Source organism: Saitoella complicata (genome assembly GCF_001661265.1).
Source record: "Saitoella complicata NRRL Y-17804 unplaced genomic scaffold SAICOscaffold_7, whole genome shotgun sequence".
Lineage (NCBI taxonomy): Eukaryota > Fungi > Ascomycota > Saitoellomycetes > Saitoellales > Saitoellaceae > Saitoella > Saitoella complicata.
In genome coordinates this window covers 244253-258358 of record NW_017566998.1, presented here as the reverse complement: position 1 = coordinate 258358, position 14106 = coordinate 244253, and the positions used below count along the sequence as shown (strand labels likewise).

At 51.2% G+C, this 14106-nt stretch overlaps 9 protein-coding genes across 9 annotated transcripts; 4 read left to right on the top strand and 5 right to left on the bottom strand.

The window, feature by feature from the left end:
* Positions 1-89: 89 nt before the first annotated feature.
* On the bottom strand, positions 90-1382 carry SAICODRAFT_90620 (uncharacterized protein; the record flags this gene model as incomplete). Its single annotated transcript, XM_019171710.1, has 2 exons — positions 1333-1382; positions 90-1281 (listed from the first exon to the last, which is right to left on the bottom strand). The coding sequence occupies exons 1-2, from the start codon at positions 1365-1367 to the stop codon at positions 90-92; spliced, it is 1227 nt and encodes a 408-aa protein (XP_019025262.1). The 5' UTR covers positions 1368-1382.
* Positions 1383-1541: 159 nt separating this feature from the next.
* Positions 1542-2311, top strand: SAICODRAFT_29715 (ARF/SAR superfamily). Its single transcript, XM_019167483.1, has one exon. The coding sequence runs from the start codon at positions 1622-1624 to the stop codon at positions 2177-2179; it is 558 nt and encodes a 185-aa protein (XP_019025261.1). The 5' UTR covers positions 1542-1621; the 3' UTR covers positions 2180-2311.
* On the bottom strand, positions 2309-3152 carry SAICODRAFT_78371 (signal peptidase 22 kDa subunit). The gene is made up of 5 exons (XM_019171112.1): positions 2972-3152; positions 2841-2917; positions 2712-2788; positions 2535-2647; positions 2309-2480 (listed from the first exon to the last, which is right to left on the bottom strand). Exons 1-5 carry the CDS (start codon positions 3112-3114, stop codon positions 2363-2365), a joined length of 528 nt encoding a protein of 175 aa, XP_019025260.1. The 5' UTR covers positions 3115-3152; the 3' UTR covers positions 2309-2362.
* A 219-nt stretch (positions 3153-3371) lies between these two features.
* SAICODRAFT_29713 (GTPase) lies at positions 3372-4486 on the top strand. Its single transcript, XM_019167482.1, has 3 exons — positions 3372-3527; positions 3595-3901; positions 3954-4486. Exons 1-3 carry the CDS (start codon positions 3378-3380, stop codon positions 4409-4411), a joined length of 915 nt encoding a protein of 304 aa, XP_019025259.1. The 5' UTR covers positions 3372-3377; the 3' UTR covers positions 4412-4486.
* Positions 4487-5571: 1085 nt separating this feature from the next.
* SAICODRAFT_55118 (Pkinase-domain-containing protein) lies at positions 5572-6945 on the bottom strand (the record flags this gene model as incomplete). The annotated part of the gene is made up of 1 exon (XM_019169345.1): positions 5572-6945. A coding segment is annotated over one exon (1374 nt), but the record flags the coding sequence as incomplete, so codon positions are not given.
* Positions 6946-7526: 581 nt separating this feature from the next.
* Positions 7527-8968, bottom strand: SAICODRAFT_29712 (DUF1671-domain-containing protein). Its single transcript, XM_019167481.1, has one exon. The coding sequence runs from the start codon at positions 8929-8931 to the stop codon at positions 7606-7608; it is 1326 nt and encodes a 441-aa protein (XP_019025257.1). The 5' UTR covers positions 8932-8968; the 3' UTR covers positions 7527-7605.
* Positions 8969-9075: 107 nt separating this feature from the next.
* On the top strand, positions 9076-11274 carry SAICODRAFT_90606 (alpha/beta-hydrolase). The gene is made up of 10 exons (XM_019171709.1): positions 9076-9417; positions 9468-9553; positions 9608-9622; positions 9679-9844; positions 9895-9997; positions 10057-10145; positions 10197-10221; positions 10271-10533; positions 10582-10920; positions 10975-11274. Exons 1-10 carry the CDS (start codon positions 9112-9114, stop codon positions 11215-11217), a joined length of 1635 nt encoding a protein of 544 aa, XP_019025256.1. The 5' UTR covers positions 9076-9111; the 3' UTR covers positions 11218-11274.
* A 423-nt stretch (positions 11275-11697) lies between these two features.
* Positions 11698-13034, top strand: SAICODRAFT_6436 (uncharacterized protein; the record flags this gene model as incomplete). The annotated part of the gene is made up of 2 exons (XM_019170069.1): positions 11698-11944; positions 11998-13034. 2 exons carry the CDS (start codon positions 11698-11700, stop codon positions 13032-13034), a joined length of 1284 nt encoding a protein of 427 aa, XP_019025255.1.
* A 409-nt stretch (positions 13035-13443) lies between these two features.
* Positions 13444-13679, bottom strand: SAICODRAFT_29711 (uncharacterized protein; the record flags this gene model as incomplete). The annotated part of the gene is made up of 1 exon (XM_019167480.1): positions 13444-13679. A coding segment is annotated over exon 1 (173 nt), but the record flags the coding sequence as incomplete, so codon positions are not given.
* Positions 13680-14106: the final 427 nt, after the last annotated feature.

Here is a 14106-nt window from a genome sequence, read left to right as displayed (position 1 = left end):
TATTCTATGCAAAAGTGTTCTATATGTGTATGCTAAAAGATACAACGCCCGCCCAGTAACTACTCACCGCCTCAAAGTTCATCACTTGTTTAAGCCCTCCATTCTCTGGCATCCAAAGGTCTGATCTCCTCCACGGTCATATCAACCTTAATCCTAAACAACCTATCTCTCCACGTAACACCCTGGCCCGCCATTGCAGTAATCCAAACCGGAACCGCAGTTAGCTCCCGAACAATCCATGTAACAAACCACCCAGGGCCCATGTTCAGGTTACCCCTAGCGAACGCCGGGGTGTATGGCGAATACTCGACGTTCGCACAAGAGTGAAGGGCACGGAACTGAACGTAGTCCGAAGCGCACCACACAGCTAAGGTCGCAACGTACGTGAAGAGGAAAGAGATGCCGTAGAAGGTGCGAAGAGCGAAGGCTCCTATAGCCGCACAGAGCAGAGACTCCGTGATGGGCTCCACCAATGTAGCCGCAGTCACCATGAACTTCCTCACCCGAATCCATCGTACTCTTCGCAAGAAGTACGTAGTAGCACTTGTTCCCCGTACCGGCTGACGAGCGCAATCTTCAGTCAATACCGTGCGTCCGCCACCCTTTGTCCAAAGTGCATCGGCAATAAGATGATCCTCAGCAATGAACTGAGCGAAATCTGTCAACCCACCCGGCGCGACCCTATTCAAATCCGACCGACGGAACAGGTTTGATTTGCCCATTACGCAGGGTGCAATGGCGACTTTGTTGATGGCGGAGTACATCTTGGCGTGTGCACACGACATGTAGTTCTCTTCCAACCTTGCACCCCACGTCGAGTCCTCAGGCGCATCCGAGGATACACAGACAGGGAGGTGATGCACCAACTGAATACGTGGGCTCGAAGCGAAGGCATCGACGGAACGTCCAAGGGTACCTGGGCTCACCCAGACATTCGAGTCAAGAACCCAGAGGATGTCAAACTTTGCGCTTTCGTAAGATCTAATGAGGTTGTTGATCTTGGGATTCGGACCGACGTCTTCACCACCGATAATCAAGCGTGCATTCACCTCCGGGTGACGCTCGATGACATCTTTGGCGACGGTGACGGCGGGATCCCTGGCATCTGCGACAGACAGAATAACCTCAAACTTGTCACGAGGGTAATCTTGTAGGAAGGCTGATTCGAGACATGCGTCCATCTCAACGTCAAGACCTTTAAGAGGACGAAGGATGGAGACGCCGGGTGAGTCAGGCGAGGAGGCAGAGCGTGAGTGGTAAGTACGACCATATGTCGTTTTGCTGTCTAACCCATGAGCAAGATGCGCAGGCACTTAGAATCACCCTACTCACACGACCCAAACGCCGAACAGACCCAAGGACATCATGATGATGTACCATACCAGACATACCGCAGCCGCATACCAATGTAACGTCCCAAGAGCGGTATCATTGTCCCGTATTGGTGAATCCATCGTGGACTGTATGCTGGTCGTTGGTAGTGATAGCTGGGTCAGTATTCTTGTTGTTCTCGAGATTCCGGAAGCTGGTGCCGCAAGCTGCCGCTCATCTCCGACGGCATCAGTACCGACGTCAAACACAAAGCGGAAACTTTGAGGCCGTTGCAATCGAAAGTTGCACGATGGGTCTACACACCATCATTAAGAAACAACGACAGAAGGAGAAGGAAATGCGATTTCTCATGCTCGGCCTTGACAATGCCGGCAAGACTACAATCATAAAGAAACTCCTAAATGAAGACATCTCCCAAATCTCCCCAACGCTGGGCTTCAACATCAAAACCCTCACCTCCTTCGAACCCTATAAACTTAATATCTGGGATGTAGGAGGCCAAAGAACACTACGCTCCTACTGGCGAAATTACTTTGAGCGCACAGATGCCGTAATATGGGTTGTTGACGCAACAGATCGCGCACGAATGTCAGATTGCCGGGATGAACTGCGGGGGCTGCTACAGGAGGAACGATTGAGCGGGGCGACATTGTTGGTTTTTGCAAATAAGGCGGATGTGGAAGGATGCTTAAGCCCCGGGGAGATCAAGGATGCATTGGGGTTGGAGGATGTCAGGACCCATACATGGAAAATATTGAGGTGTAGCGCAGTAACAGGTGAGGGGTTGGAGGGAGGAGTTAGGTGGGTTGTGGAGGAAGTTGCGAAACGGATATACATGTTTGGATGAATGAGGGAGTGTGGAGGTGGATCTGGGAGGGGACAAATCGTATGGCGACATACTCGACACGACTCAATAAAACATAGAGTACGATTGCTGGCCCTACCTCACTCTGGAATGACAATGGGTATATCTCCCCTAGCCGAGGCGGTCTTTTCTTGCACCTCGATCCCCTATACCTCCATGTTCTCTTCAACGCTGCTTCGCATCTGGAAACTCAATGACTCCAGAAGGCGCTCCAGAAGCCCATTCCAAGAGCCCCACTTGCGGCATAACATTCCAATGAAGCGAGTATGTCGCGTTAACATCCCTATGCGCTGATTAGCCCGTGATCGTATGGGTTCACGACTTCCAAACGACCTACTTGAAAGAGCCATTAATGTCGTTGACATTGTACTTATTCTTCTCGCCCCGAACTCTCCTCTTCGCTTGAGTCTTTTGCTGGATAATACGATCCCAAACGACGACTTCGTTGGTCTATGTCGTTTCAGGCATATTAGCTCACGGCCCTGTGTCACGAATAGTATCTAGGATAACACACCGTCTGTGGAGTGTCGTAAGATGCGACGAGGTAGATGAAAAGTTGCTTCGTGTTCCAGTGAAAGAGAGAGGTGAGGTCTGTCCATCCCGTCAATATTGGAGAAGTATCTGAAACTGATCGAAGACCAACCGTAATCGAGGTCGAACTTCAACAACGCATACTCCTGTGATTTATCCGAGCGTTGATAAGCTGTACGTCCCTTAACGCTGTTCAAAGCTGCTTAGTGTATCGCAATTGAGCTCCAAATTGGTGTGACATACACATTGACATTCCGTATTGACACCTCAGTAATCGGCTCTGGAGTGAACAGCCAGGACGTAGCGGCGATGAAGGCACATAACGTGAACACGACGGTGGTAAAGAGGCCAAAGACAGCACTGATCCTTTGTGAAGTGCTGTACATCGTGTTGTTGAGCTGCTGCTGTACGTAACCGGGCGCGTTGCTGGGGTCGACGGGTCGTGCACGGCTCGGCTCAATCCGGTAAGAAGTACGGCTCGCTGCACCGCGACCGTACGTCCACAGAGCGCTTCCCTGTAACGTAGACACCCACCGATCAAAAGCCGGCAATGTCATCGTTTGTACCTCGAACCGAATTCGTTTACAAGCAGGCCGCAACATGGTTCCCCGGCCATATGCTGGGTGCATTAAAAGCAATGAGGGAGCAAATGAACGACATCGATTTAGTGATTGAAGCCCGAGATGCACGATTACCCGTATCAAGTCGGAATCCATTACTGGAAGAGGCGGTGGGTGCTAGGCCACGGCTCATTGTGTACAACAAGAAAGATCTAGCTGGAGATGCACTTGACGAGAAGGTAAGACGATGAATTGCCATCTGGACTCTGACTGAACTTGTAGAGAAGGCTGACAACAGGCTCACAGATGATCCGCTCATACCAACCCAGACAAAAGGTCATGTTCACACACTCAAAGAACACAAACAACATGAAGCAAGTCATCCGTTTTATCAAGGAAGTTGCAAAAGATATTGATAGGCCCATTGGTACTCGTGCGCTTGTTGTTGGCATGCCGAATGTTGGGAAGAGCACGATTCTGAATGCATTACGGCACGCAGGTGTGAGGAAGGGAAAGGCCGCAAGGACAGGTAACATGCCTGGTGTGACCAGAAAGGTTGCTGGAAGTGTTAAGATCCTTGAGGATCCGGTAGTCTTCCTCATTGATACGCCAGGTGAGCCAACATGACATGGAGAACTCAAAACTGGCTAATACCTTGATCACAGGTGTTATGATTCCGTTTGTACCAAATCCACTGACAATGCTCAAGCTTGCACTTGCTGGGTGTATCAAACAGGACGTCATTTCGTCAGTGACCATAGTCGACTATCTCCTCTTCCACCTGAATCGACAACCAACACCTCCATATGTCGAATTCTTCAAAATGAAAGAACCAACAAATGACGTGGACACGTTCATCAACCATGTTGCAAAGCACTCGGGTCGTCTTCTCGCCGGTGGTGTCCCTGACGTGGAAAACACCGCCCTCCACCTCATTGACAGATATCGGGAAGGAAAGTTTGGAGTTATGGTGCTTGATGATCAAGATGCCGACGCATGGAAGCGAAGAATAGAGGAGGAGGAGGGTGTTATGAGTCGTGGGCAGCAACAGAAGGTGATCAAGGCGGAGTGGAAGGCGAAGAGAGAAAATAAATATGTGGCGAAATATGGGAAGAAGCCCTGACGAATTCGAATCGCGGTGTGGGGATACCAACTACCCGAAGAATTTAGGTTGCTCGTGCGAAATTTTGGAGGCCACCAATTCAAAGATAAATATTTGGGAGTACAAGAACCCATAATGATAGGTATCGTTGCCAAACAGCCAGTCACAACCGTCCACTAACAATGCTCATCCAATCCCGAATCAACTAATAAACGAACGCCAGCCCAATAAGAATGCTTATGGTTTCATAAAGGATAAAGCAGCCCAACCCCAATCCCAGGGACGTCATTCATCAAAAATCACCGATCACGCATCTCATCCAACACCATTTGCCAATCAAACCTCTCCTCATTATTCATAACCACCGGTTTTGCGCGTTCCACCTTTTCCCTCCCGTGAGGATTAACCTCCGGGTTCCCCTTCTCGTCGTCGATACGCCAGTTGTGGAACAGAATGGCGTCTTCGCCCTTCTCGTGACGGATGCGAATTTCCTCGTTATGCCATGCGTTGACGTAGATATTCTCGTCTGTGCCGGACGGCGAGGCGGAAAGGATCGGTCCACCGTCATCTGTAGAACGCAAACCGAAGGGTTCGTGAACATAACCAGGCGGTGGAGTCGGCGGTACAACCATCTTGACCTCATCCTGAGCCGCAGGACGCGGCACCTCAGCGGGCTTATGAACTTTAGGCGAAGACCAAGGTCCATACGTCTCAAAACGCGGCTCGGGGGTAATCGCAACCGGCGGCGTCCTTGCAAAGGGAAGCTTCTTGTCAACCACCGGAGTCGGAGCCTCGATAGACACCCACGGCATCCCAAGCTCCGGCTTCTCCGGCTTCAAGACCGTCTGAATCCTGGGAATAGCAAGCGGAGACCTCATAGCCTTCTGACCACGACCATCAACTGCACAAGCCAACACGCGCTCCACGACATCCTCATTCACCTCTTCCGGCTCCTCCGAGACGATAGCAATCTCCAACTCCGGACGTCCAATCGTCTGGCCCAGATTAACCTCAGGGAACGGCTCCTTCAAACGATCCGTAGCAGGAGAAAGCATCTGATCATCCACGCTCTTCGTCCTGATCATCCTATTGCTCGTCGGGATATCCAACATCGAGGCAGGCGTCTGAGCTCCCGAACTCATGACCCCAGAGTCATCCGAAGTAGTGGAGCATGAGCTCATTCTCCTACGCTGAAGACTGAGCTTCTTGAGCTTGTTCACAGCCTTGATGACCGTCATCGCACCACGGATGCCTTTGATGGCACCCTGGACTTCTTCGGCGGTGACGTGGGTAACGAGTTCCGCAACGTTCTCCTCCTTCGGCAACAATGGATCGTGGCCGTCACATGTGACCCAAGGATGCTCACGAAGTTCGTCCATCGTGATGCGCGTAGAAGGATCCTTTTGCAGGATCCAGGAGAAAAGGTCAACGAGCGCTGGATCCTCGTCCTCCGGAATACCCTCCGGCTCATCATTTTTAATACACTCGTAGAGATCCATCAAGTTAGTACGCTCAAAGGGCAAATGACCATACTTGAGACAGAAGAGAGTAACACCCATCGCCCAAATATCCGCCGCCTTCCCAGAAATCTCACCCTTGGCGCAATCACAGATCTCAGGCGCCATGAATGCCGGACTCCCGGTACTCTTTTTGACTCTGTCCCCATTCTCCTTCTCGAAGATTTCACTGACACCAAAGTCGACGATTTTGAGGATGTTGTCGTGGGTGAGGAGGAGGTTATCGGGTTTGATGTCACGGTGGACGATGTTGTGGGCGTGGAGATACTCCATCCCGAGAATGAGATCACGAAAGTAGTGACGACAAGCTTCGTCCTCGATAGGCCCGGCGTGGTTGTCCAGGCCTACTTTCATGACAACACCCTTGGATGCAATCTCCACAATCATGTACAAAGAATCACCGGTAGGATCGTCGAGGACCTCAATCAAGTTCAGGACGTTCTCGTGATTGAGCTTCTTCATGATGGCCACTTCGCTCTTAATCAACGAGAGTGGGTTGCCTTGCTCCTCCAATTGATGAATATCACTTGCACTCTTCCTCTGGAGCAGCACGGGTCGTCCTGACACACCAGCACCGAGACTCACCGGCCTCGGCCTGGGACGGCGCAAAATAGCAGACTGTGACCTCTTGCGCAACCTCGACTTACTGAACTCCTTCACAGCATATTCCTTACCGGTCAATGTCTCAATGCAGCGGTATACGCATCCGAAGCTTCCACGCCCGATTTCCTCCTTAATGCAGTAGTTGTTGAGCATACGCCCTTGTTCGCTATGATGGCACTGAGCATTCAGCGTCTCTTTGACCAATGGCCTCGGACCTGAGTGACTTCTGCGATGATGACGTTCCGGCGATAAGGGAACAGCGTTTGGAGCCGAAGACTGGCGGATGATGATTGAGCGCAAGTGCTCAACCCGGGTGTTCACCGGCGTAACGGAACCAGAAGAGGAAGACGGCGGGGTGTACGGAAGATACGGCGACTTCGTAGTGAACTTGGTAGTGAACCCATTGGATGAGAGCGAACGCGGCCGCTCACTCATCAAAGTCGACGTCCCAGTGGGAGTGGTAGTAGCGGTCGTCGTCGCAGTCATGAGGCGCTTCTCGTCAGCGAGAAGATACGTAGAATCAGTGCCTCGTCGCTTCTGGGAGGCACGTCGAGCGAGTAGGTCCGTCAAGATAGGCAATGACTCAGGTAGTCGGCGGGTAAGGTAAAGGTCGTCCCAAGTCAAATTAACAAGGTCGTGGGTGGTCAGGGTATCGCAGGATAGAAAAAGCAGGGTGCGGCCGGGTATAAATGCTCTTCAAGAGTTCGTCGGGTAGAGGCCCCAGTCCTTATGGAGGGTCGTGGACGGACCGATCGACAGCAGCAGGTGTCTTGTCGCGATAAATTGCAGACGGCAGCGTAGAGGGACCTCGTGTTTGCATGGAGCCTGGATAAGGCGCCGCGCAACCGTCGAGACACTTGGGCAGCACTGGGGGGAACTTGGAGCGCGGAGCGTGCAACAAGGCGCCCGGGGTACCGAGATCGCGCCGGGAACATACGTATTGGTCCATCCATGACGATTGTTGGTATCATCTTACGGCTCATCTTGCACCTGTCACAGATAACCTAATTCGATATAATCTCCTCGGTCCGAGGCCGTGCCTCGCCCACCTCTGCCATCCTTATGTCGGCTCTCCGGAGCCATATGCTCATCTCTTCATTGGTCCGCAAACCGTGTGAACTTAATCGTCTTTCTCTCGTCTCTTTCCCGAGCATCCATCATCCCTGTGCCTTCTTCTATGCGCAGCAGCTGCCACTCATCACTCCTCATCTCATTCTCCAACCTTATGAGATACGGCTTCACCACCATCTCCCAATCAGTATCCCTCTTCCTTCCCACATTGTTCTTCGGGTTGAAATTCGGGTTCCTTATCTGCCTCAAGAACTGCGTCGGCTTCTTCCCCGGGTCAAACACAAGGAGGCCACGTTCCGGCGACTCCACGTAACCGACAACGGTTCGGCTATGACCCTTGTGCTGAAAGTATAGCGGGCCCTTGTTCGTGACATTGACCCTCTTCTGTTGCGGTGTGGATGTTCCGAAGTATGATGAAACGTATTCATATACGGACTGCCTGGCTGTCTCTCCCCGAGGAAAGTCAACAATCTCAACTTTGATCCCTGCCTGTGTAAACAAGGTATACACCTCCGTCGTCCCAACCCACTTCCTCGTACCAAGGATCTTGCCCTGCAATTGCTCCCTTCCTAACCAGTCAATACCCATCTCCCACCCCCTCTCGATCTTCTGCTGTATCTCAGAGATACTCAGTAGGTCCTTTTGTCCAAAGGCATTCACATAGTCAGTCGGACGAGTATGTGCCAGATAGCTCAGCAGCATCTGCGCATTCCGGAATCCACAACCGAATCCACGATCGTCGTTCTCTCCACCAATGTGCATACACCCCGACGGATCGGCCAACCACAGTTTGTACTTCTCCATAACAGGTACGTTGAAGACATTCTTCAATGCAGTCAGGATACCGACCGTCATATTGTCGGTCACCCAGCCCAGATTACTTCCCGCTATCAGTAACTGGCGCCCGCCTCTTCCGACTTGCTCCATGGCCTTTAAGACTTTAGGTGGCGGTCCTCCCTGTTTCTCATCCCTGTCCATGAAATGACCGAGCTCTCTCTTCTTCAGAGCATTGAAGTGTTTAGCTTCATTAGCTTCCGCAAACTGGGCTTCGTCGAGCGAGAGTTGTAAGGCGAGATGAGCATCTTCGTGTGTTTGGACCTCGGCAGCAAGGATCATGGCGCCGCAATCTGGGTGATGGCAAGGGATCATATTTGGTTCACCGTCGAAGTCATACATGTCTTCAAGCCCGCCGAATCCGTCCCGCTCGGACGCTTCCTCGGCTACGGTTGAGCCTTCGCCATCACCTTCCTGTAGGGCTCCATCCAGATGCCGCCCGACATGCAACGAGACAGTGACCTCATCTCCTTTGAACTTGCATCTTTCAAAAGGACAACGACACTCATCATCCATCACATTTCTCGCCCCGTTTTTGCTCCTCTTGTTGCTCGGGTGTATGCTGCAAGGTTTCCCGCCTGTGCCGAACTGCACCGCGCGTTCAGCCTCCCCCGCGTTGTAGGCCCGAGCTTATTTCTATGGTAAAGTCCAGAGGCCGTACAGATCTCTCTGACAAAGACATCGAGCTCGACCAGGATGGGTAGTTCTACTTCGCATTTGGAACCTTCCGAGCCATTTACCCTGTCACTGGGTTCGCAGGGCTCAGTCACTGGTCTGATCCTTGGCGAAAATCACAACGTGCGACGATTTGCAGGGATTCCGTATGCCAAGCCTCCTCTTGGGAATTTGAGATGGAGGAAACCTGTTCCATTAAGTTTGGATCATATTTATGAAGGTGAGGTGACGGGAACGCCGTTGGATTGTCGGGAAATGAGGAATGTCAGTCCGCAGCCATCGTATTTCCTGCATGGACGAAAGCTCGGAGCAATTCCTGACGACAAGGTACCGGTTATTTGGATGGTTTTTGAGCCACTGCTGATAGATTTGCGAAGTTCTCTGAGGACTGTCTGATGGTCAACATCTGGACACCCAACGAGGAGCCTCCAGAGGACTCAGGAGGATGGCCGGTGTTCGCATGGTAATTATACCTTTGTTCCCGAACCTCATCAACAATAAGGCTAACAGTACGCAGGATTCATGGGGGATGGTTAGACTTCAATCTGTTCAGCGTGATCTTGCTGGCTAACCGGGGAAGTCTCATAGGCTTCAGATTGGTTCGCCATCTCACGCTATACAAGATGATCCCACGGAGCTCATCGATAAAGATGGCGGTAACTTGCAGGCTATCGTGGTGTCTATTGGATATCGACTGAACGTCTTTGGGTTCTTGTCTGGTCTTGATGAGGTGAAGGGCAACTTCGGCTTTTGGGTATGGGTTGATTCGTAGCAGGAGCGTGGATTGTTGACTGTTTTATTTAGGATCAAAGGCTGGGCCTTGAATGGATTCGCGGCCATATCACACACTTTGGTGGTGATCCGGAGAATGTCACCTTGGGAGGCTTGAGTGCAGGTGCCTATTCAGGTATGTAATCCTCAGGAGGAGGGTCAGGTATTTTGTAACTGTTTCTAACTCCCGAGTAGTACACGCTCAGCTCAATTACGAGCTGCGGGAAGACAAGGACACCGATCTTCTCTTTCAGCGAGTCATTATGTTCTCCAATGCTATCCCGGTACGTCTTCAGCGCATCCCCGCTCCTGCGAATGATTCTTATTCTTCATAGACTCAACCGAAACCGTACCTCGAAGGTAACGTACAAGCCGGAGAAACATTGCTGCTACTGACGGACTTGACCAGCAAAGGATCAGTTCGGGGAGCTTTGCAACATAGCTGGTATATCACGAGATAACTCACCTGCTGACCAGCTTGACAAATTACGTCAAGTACCAGCTAACGAACTCATCAAGCTCATCAGTCAGATGAAGCAACACACCTTTCGTGCGGTCACAGATGACGAGTTCATCGCCTCAACTCTCGCCGAGGAGCAACAGAATGGCACTTTTGCGGCTAGGTTTGCTAAGAAAGAAATAAAGATCATGATTGGTGAGGTTGAGAACGAGGTAAGGGCTCTTTCGAGAATTCATCAATGTCGCTTAGCATTTGTATAGGAGAGTGTGTATGCTGCCATTAATCCACCAAAGTCCTTTTCGGATTTCTTGGCCGAACTCGCCAACTACTACGGCCCAGAGGTTGCTAAGAAGCTAACAACAGCGTACCCGCCACTCCCTGCGGATGCTTCTCCTGAAGATTGCAGTACCCGCTTTGGCAAGATCGTCTCAGACGTTCAGGTTCGCATCCCAATCCGGATGTTAGTGAACGACCTCGTAAACGGCGGCGTTGATCGCACCAGCATCCTCCGTTACCGCATCAGTTTCCGCCCCTCGTCATTTGACAATGTGTTTCATACCAACATGGGGGTTGGGCATGCTTTCGATGCTGCTGTGTGGGTAAGTTATAAACGCCAGTATCTGGTCATCGAGGCCTCTGACCTTGGGGCATAGTGGTTTGGGAAGCGCCTCGGTTTAACGCCGTCAGAGGAGAAGGCCGTGAAGGCGTGGCTTGTGTTGCTTCAAAAGCTCATACGCGGGGAACAAACGGACGAATGGAGTTGCCCTACTGTCCGTGCTTATCGGCAATTGCAGTCTGATGGTACTATCGCTGTGAAGGATGATCAACAATGGGGGGAGTTGTTGACACTCTCGGAAACTCTACGGTTTAGAGATGATGAAGTGGATATGGGATAGATTTCAGAGGGAGGAATTAACGAATTTCCCATATGATAATCCACTACGTTGAGCAGGACGTGCCGAATTCAGAGGCTTTGTGGCCCGTGAATGTAAGGACCGAAGTTGCTGATTACGCAGTAAGGCAAAGTGAAGTAAGATATACACATATCGGGGTTACCCATCCGGCAGCATCAGCTGGAGTGGCTAATCCAGTCTTCACATTTTATTGGGACGAACGAGACTGTATTTGAGCGGGCACACTGACTAATCAATAATGTCAGGCGTACCTGATGAATGCTCTTAATGGAGAGTACCACAGACCCTAGCATATAACCTTTGCAATCGTTCGCCATGGCCAGCGCCAAGTAGCTCAAGTGCGTTGCTGCGTTGTGCGTCCAAGCTCGTACTGCTGTGTGCAAAATTCTTGACGCGCATCATTTTACCGCATATTCGTGCAGGACACGACCAATCCACCAAACACGCCGCCAAACCTTGAAAATGCCTCCAAGGAAGCTGAAAGGAGCTGCTAAGGCTTCGTATAAGCGCAGGGCATCGTCTCGTACCCCTAAACCGCCCTCCCGTCTCCTCGAAGATGCAGCCTCACCACCACCTACAAATACAGTCCGGAGGGAAAAACGACCTAAGACAGTCATCGAACTCGAAGACGAAGACGCACCGGTTGATGCTATCAGCAGATTCGACGACTTCCAGGTCTTCGTTCTCGTCACTGGCAAAAGAACCACAGGTATCCTCAAGCACCCTGGACGGTCAATCCAGTCAGGTCTTGGGCCGACCAAGGCCAGCTTTTGATCGATGTCGCCCTCGAGGAGCTCAGTCATGATCATATGGTCGTCGAAGGCGTCAACAAATACTCCCTGAAGCCCAATATCAACTGGAAAGTCTGCCGTGGAAGGAGCCGGGATGCACCATGGTGTAGACTACGAACGGAGGACGACTGGGAAGGCTTCATTGATGCCGTCCACACTGAGCGCAACACACCCAAGGTCAAATGGTCAGCTTTTATCCTAATCGAAACACACTACGACCCTACAAGGGCTGCTTCTCAATTTGAGCTCGACCAGCAAACCCCGTTGCACCCCTCTCAGACTCAGAAAATGATCCTTGCTGTTCAGACCCTACAGGCTAAGCACAAATGCGCCAAGCACCACCAGCAGTACTGCTATGTTCATCCTTTTTCTGGCTATCATCGATACATCTCCAATGATCTCCTCAATCTATGGTCTAAGTACTTGGTTGCGAAAGAACATGGGGTTACCGCTGAGGATCCACCCTTCCATGATCCCCTTTTCGCTGGGTTGCTCACACCATACAAGTCGACAGATCAGTCGGAAACACCTGAAAGCAGGCACTCTTCGTCCGGTATGCCTCAACTACCTACACCAGTGACTGCGCCTCGATTCGATCTACCGCCGCTATCTCCCTCGAGTAAGCCTACTCCGACCCCTACCCCAACAACCATTGACACGCAAATGCTCAGGGGCTCGAGCCCTCTTCAAGGGCCGGCTGCTGATGATTTGGACGGGTTTCTAGCCTATGTCAAGACCAAGGTTCCGGAATACATCGACTTTAATTGCCAGACGGTTCGAGATGCAATTGTCGACAATGGAGTAGTGCTAGACGATCTCAAGAACATCGATCCGAATGGCCTACCGCCTGTGAAGCATGGATGGGTGAGGATTATGCGCAAATGGTGGCCGGTTTGGAAAGGTATCCAGCGGGAGCAGCAATCGAAGCCTAGGGAACCCCTAGGCCTCGAGGTGACACCCTTCGAGGTCTACGAAAGCCAGGAGTTTGACGAAAGCTTTGATCTATAGTTATCTCTGTCGTACTGTACTGCTTTTCAATCCACAATGCTTGATTCTTTTGCAAACCTGTACTCGAGCACGAAACGACGTTGTCAAGAATTATGCACGCTAAGGCAGGGCATGCTGTTTTGTCAAGGATTATGCACGCTCAATACCTGCGTTAGCGTAGCAATACCTGCGTTAGCGTGCGTTAGCGTGCACAAACCTTGACAAAACAGCATGCCCTACCTTAGCGTGCATAATTCTTGTCTCAGAGGAGCGTAATCTAGTGAGCTACACTCGCATGCTATGTAGGTGGGGCAGTTCCCGGCCATTTTGTTAGGGAAAGGACCCGTGAGAACGGCAAGTACGTGAATAATGAACGAAATGTTCCTTTGATTCATGAAAATACTGATAAGAACTAATGAATGATAGCTACACCCGCTCAGCCGCTCGAGCGGCCATTTCACGGTTGTTATCAACATATTGGCGCAAATCCATGCCGGTCAGCGCATAACCACAGCCCGTGTACAAATTGCGGATCTTTTCGAGATCTGTATTGATATAGTCGATCGCTTTACGAACAAATGAGGCAGGGTCGAGACGGGCGTCAGGGTCGTTGTTATTGCGCTTCATCCAGGCCTTCATCATGCTGAAACAGAGCTCAATTGGGTTGAGGTCGGGTGAGTATGGCGGTAAGAACACAATGCGGCAGCCATGTTGGTTCACTAAGAGTTCAGCAACCCTTGGATCATGATGAATTCGACAGTTATCAAGCACAATGACACTGTTTGGACCAGGGAATGGCCCAACGATTGGTAGCGGGTCCTCTTCGATGAATTCGACGAATCGGTCAGCATTGAAGGACCCCTGAAAGATCCGCAGAGCCTTCAAACCTTCAATAGTCAATGCCGGCAGCACACTCCAACGTGTCGAATGTCCAAAGACCCTCTCCTGGATTGCGCGGACGCCTGTTGGTGAGTATCCAAATTTTCGTGAACCCGTGCGCTCATCCACGGCTGATTCGTCGAGAAATACGAGCTGCTCTTGAGTATAGTCAGCCATTTCAATGGCATGGTTTGCGCGTAAGATAGGGTTGCGC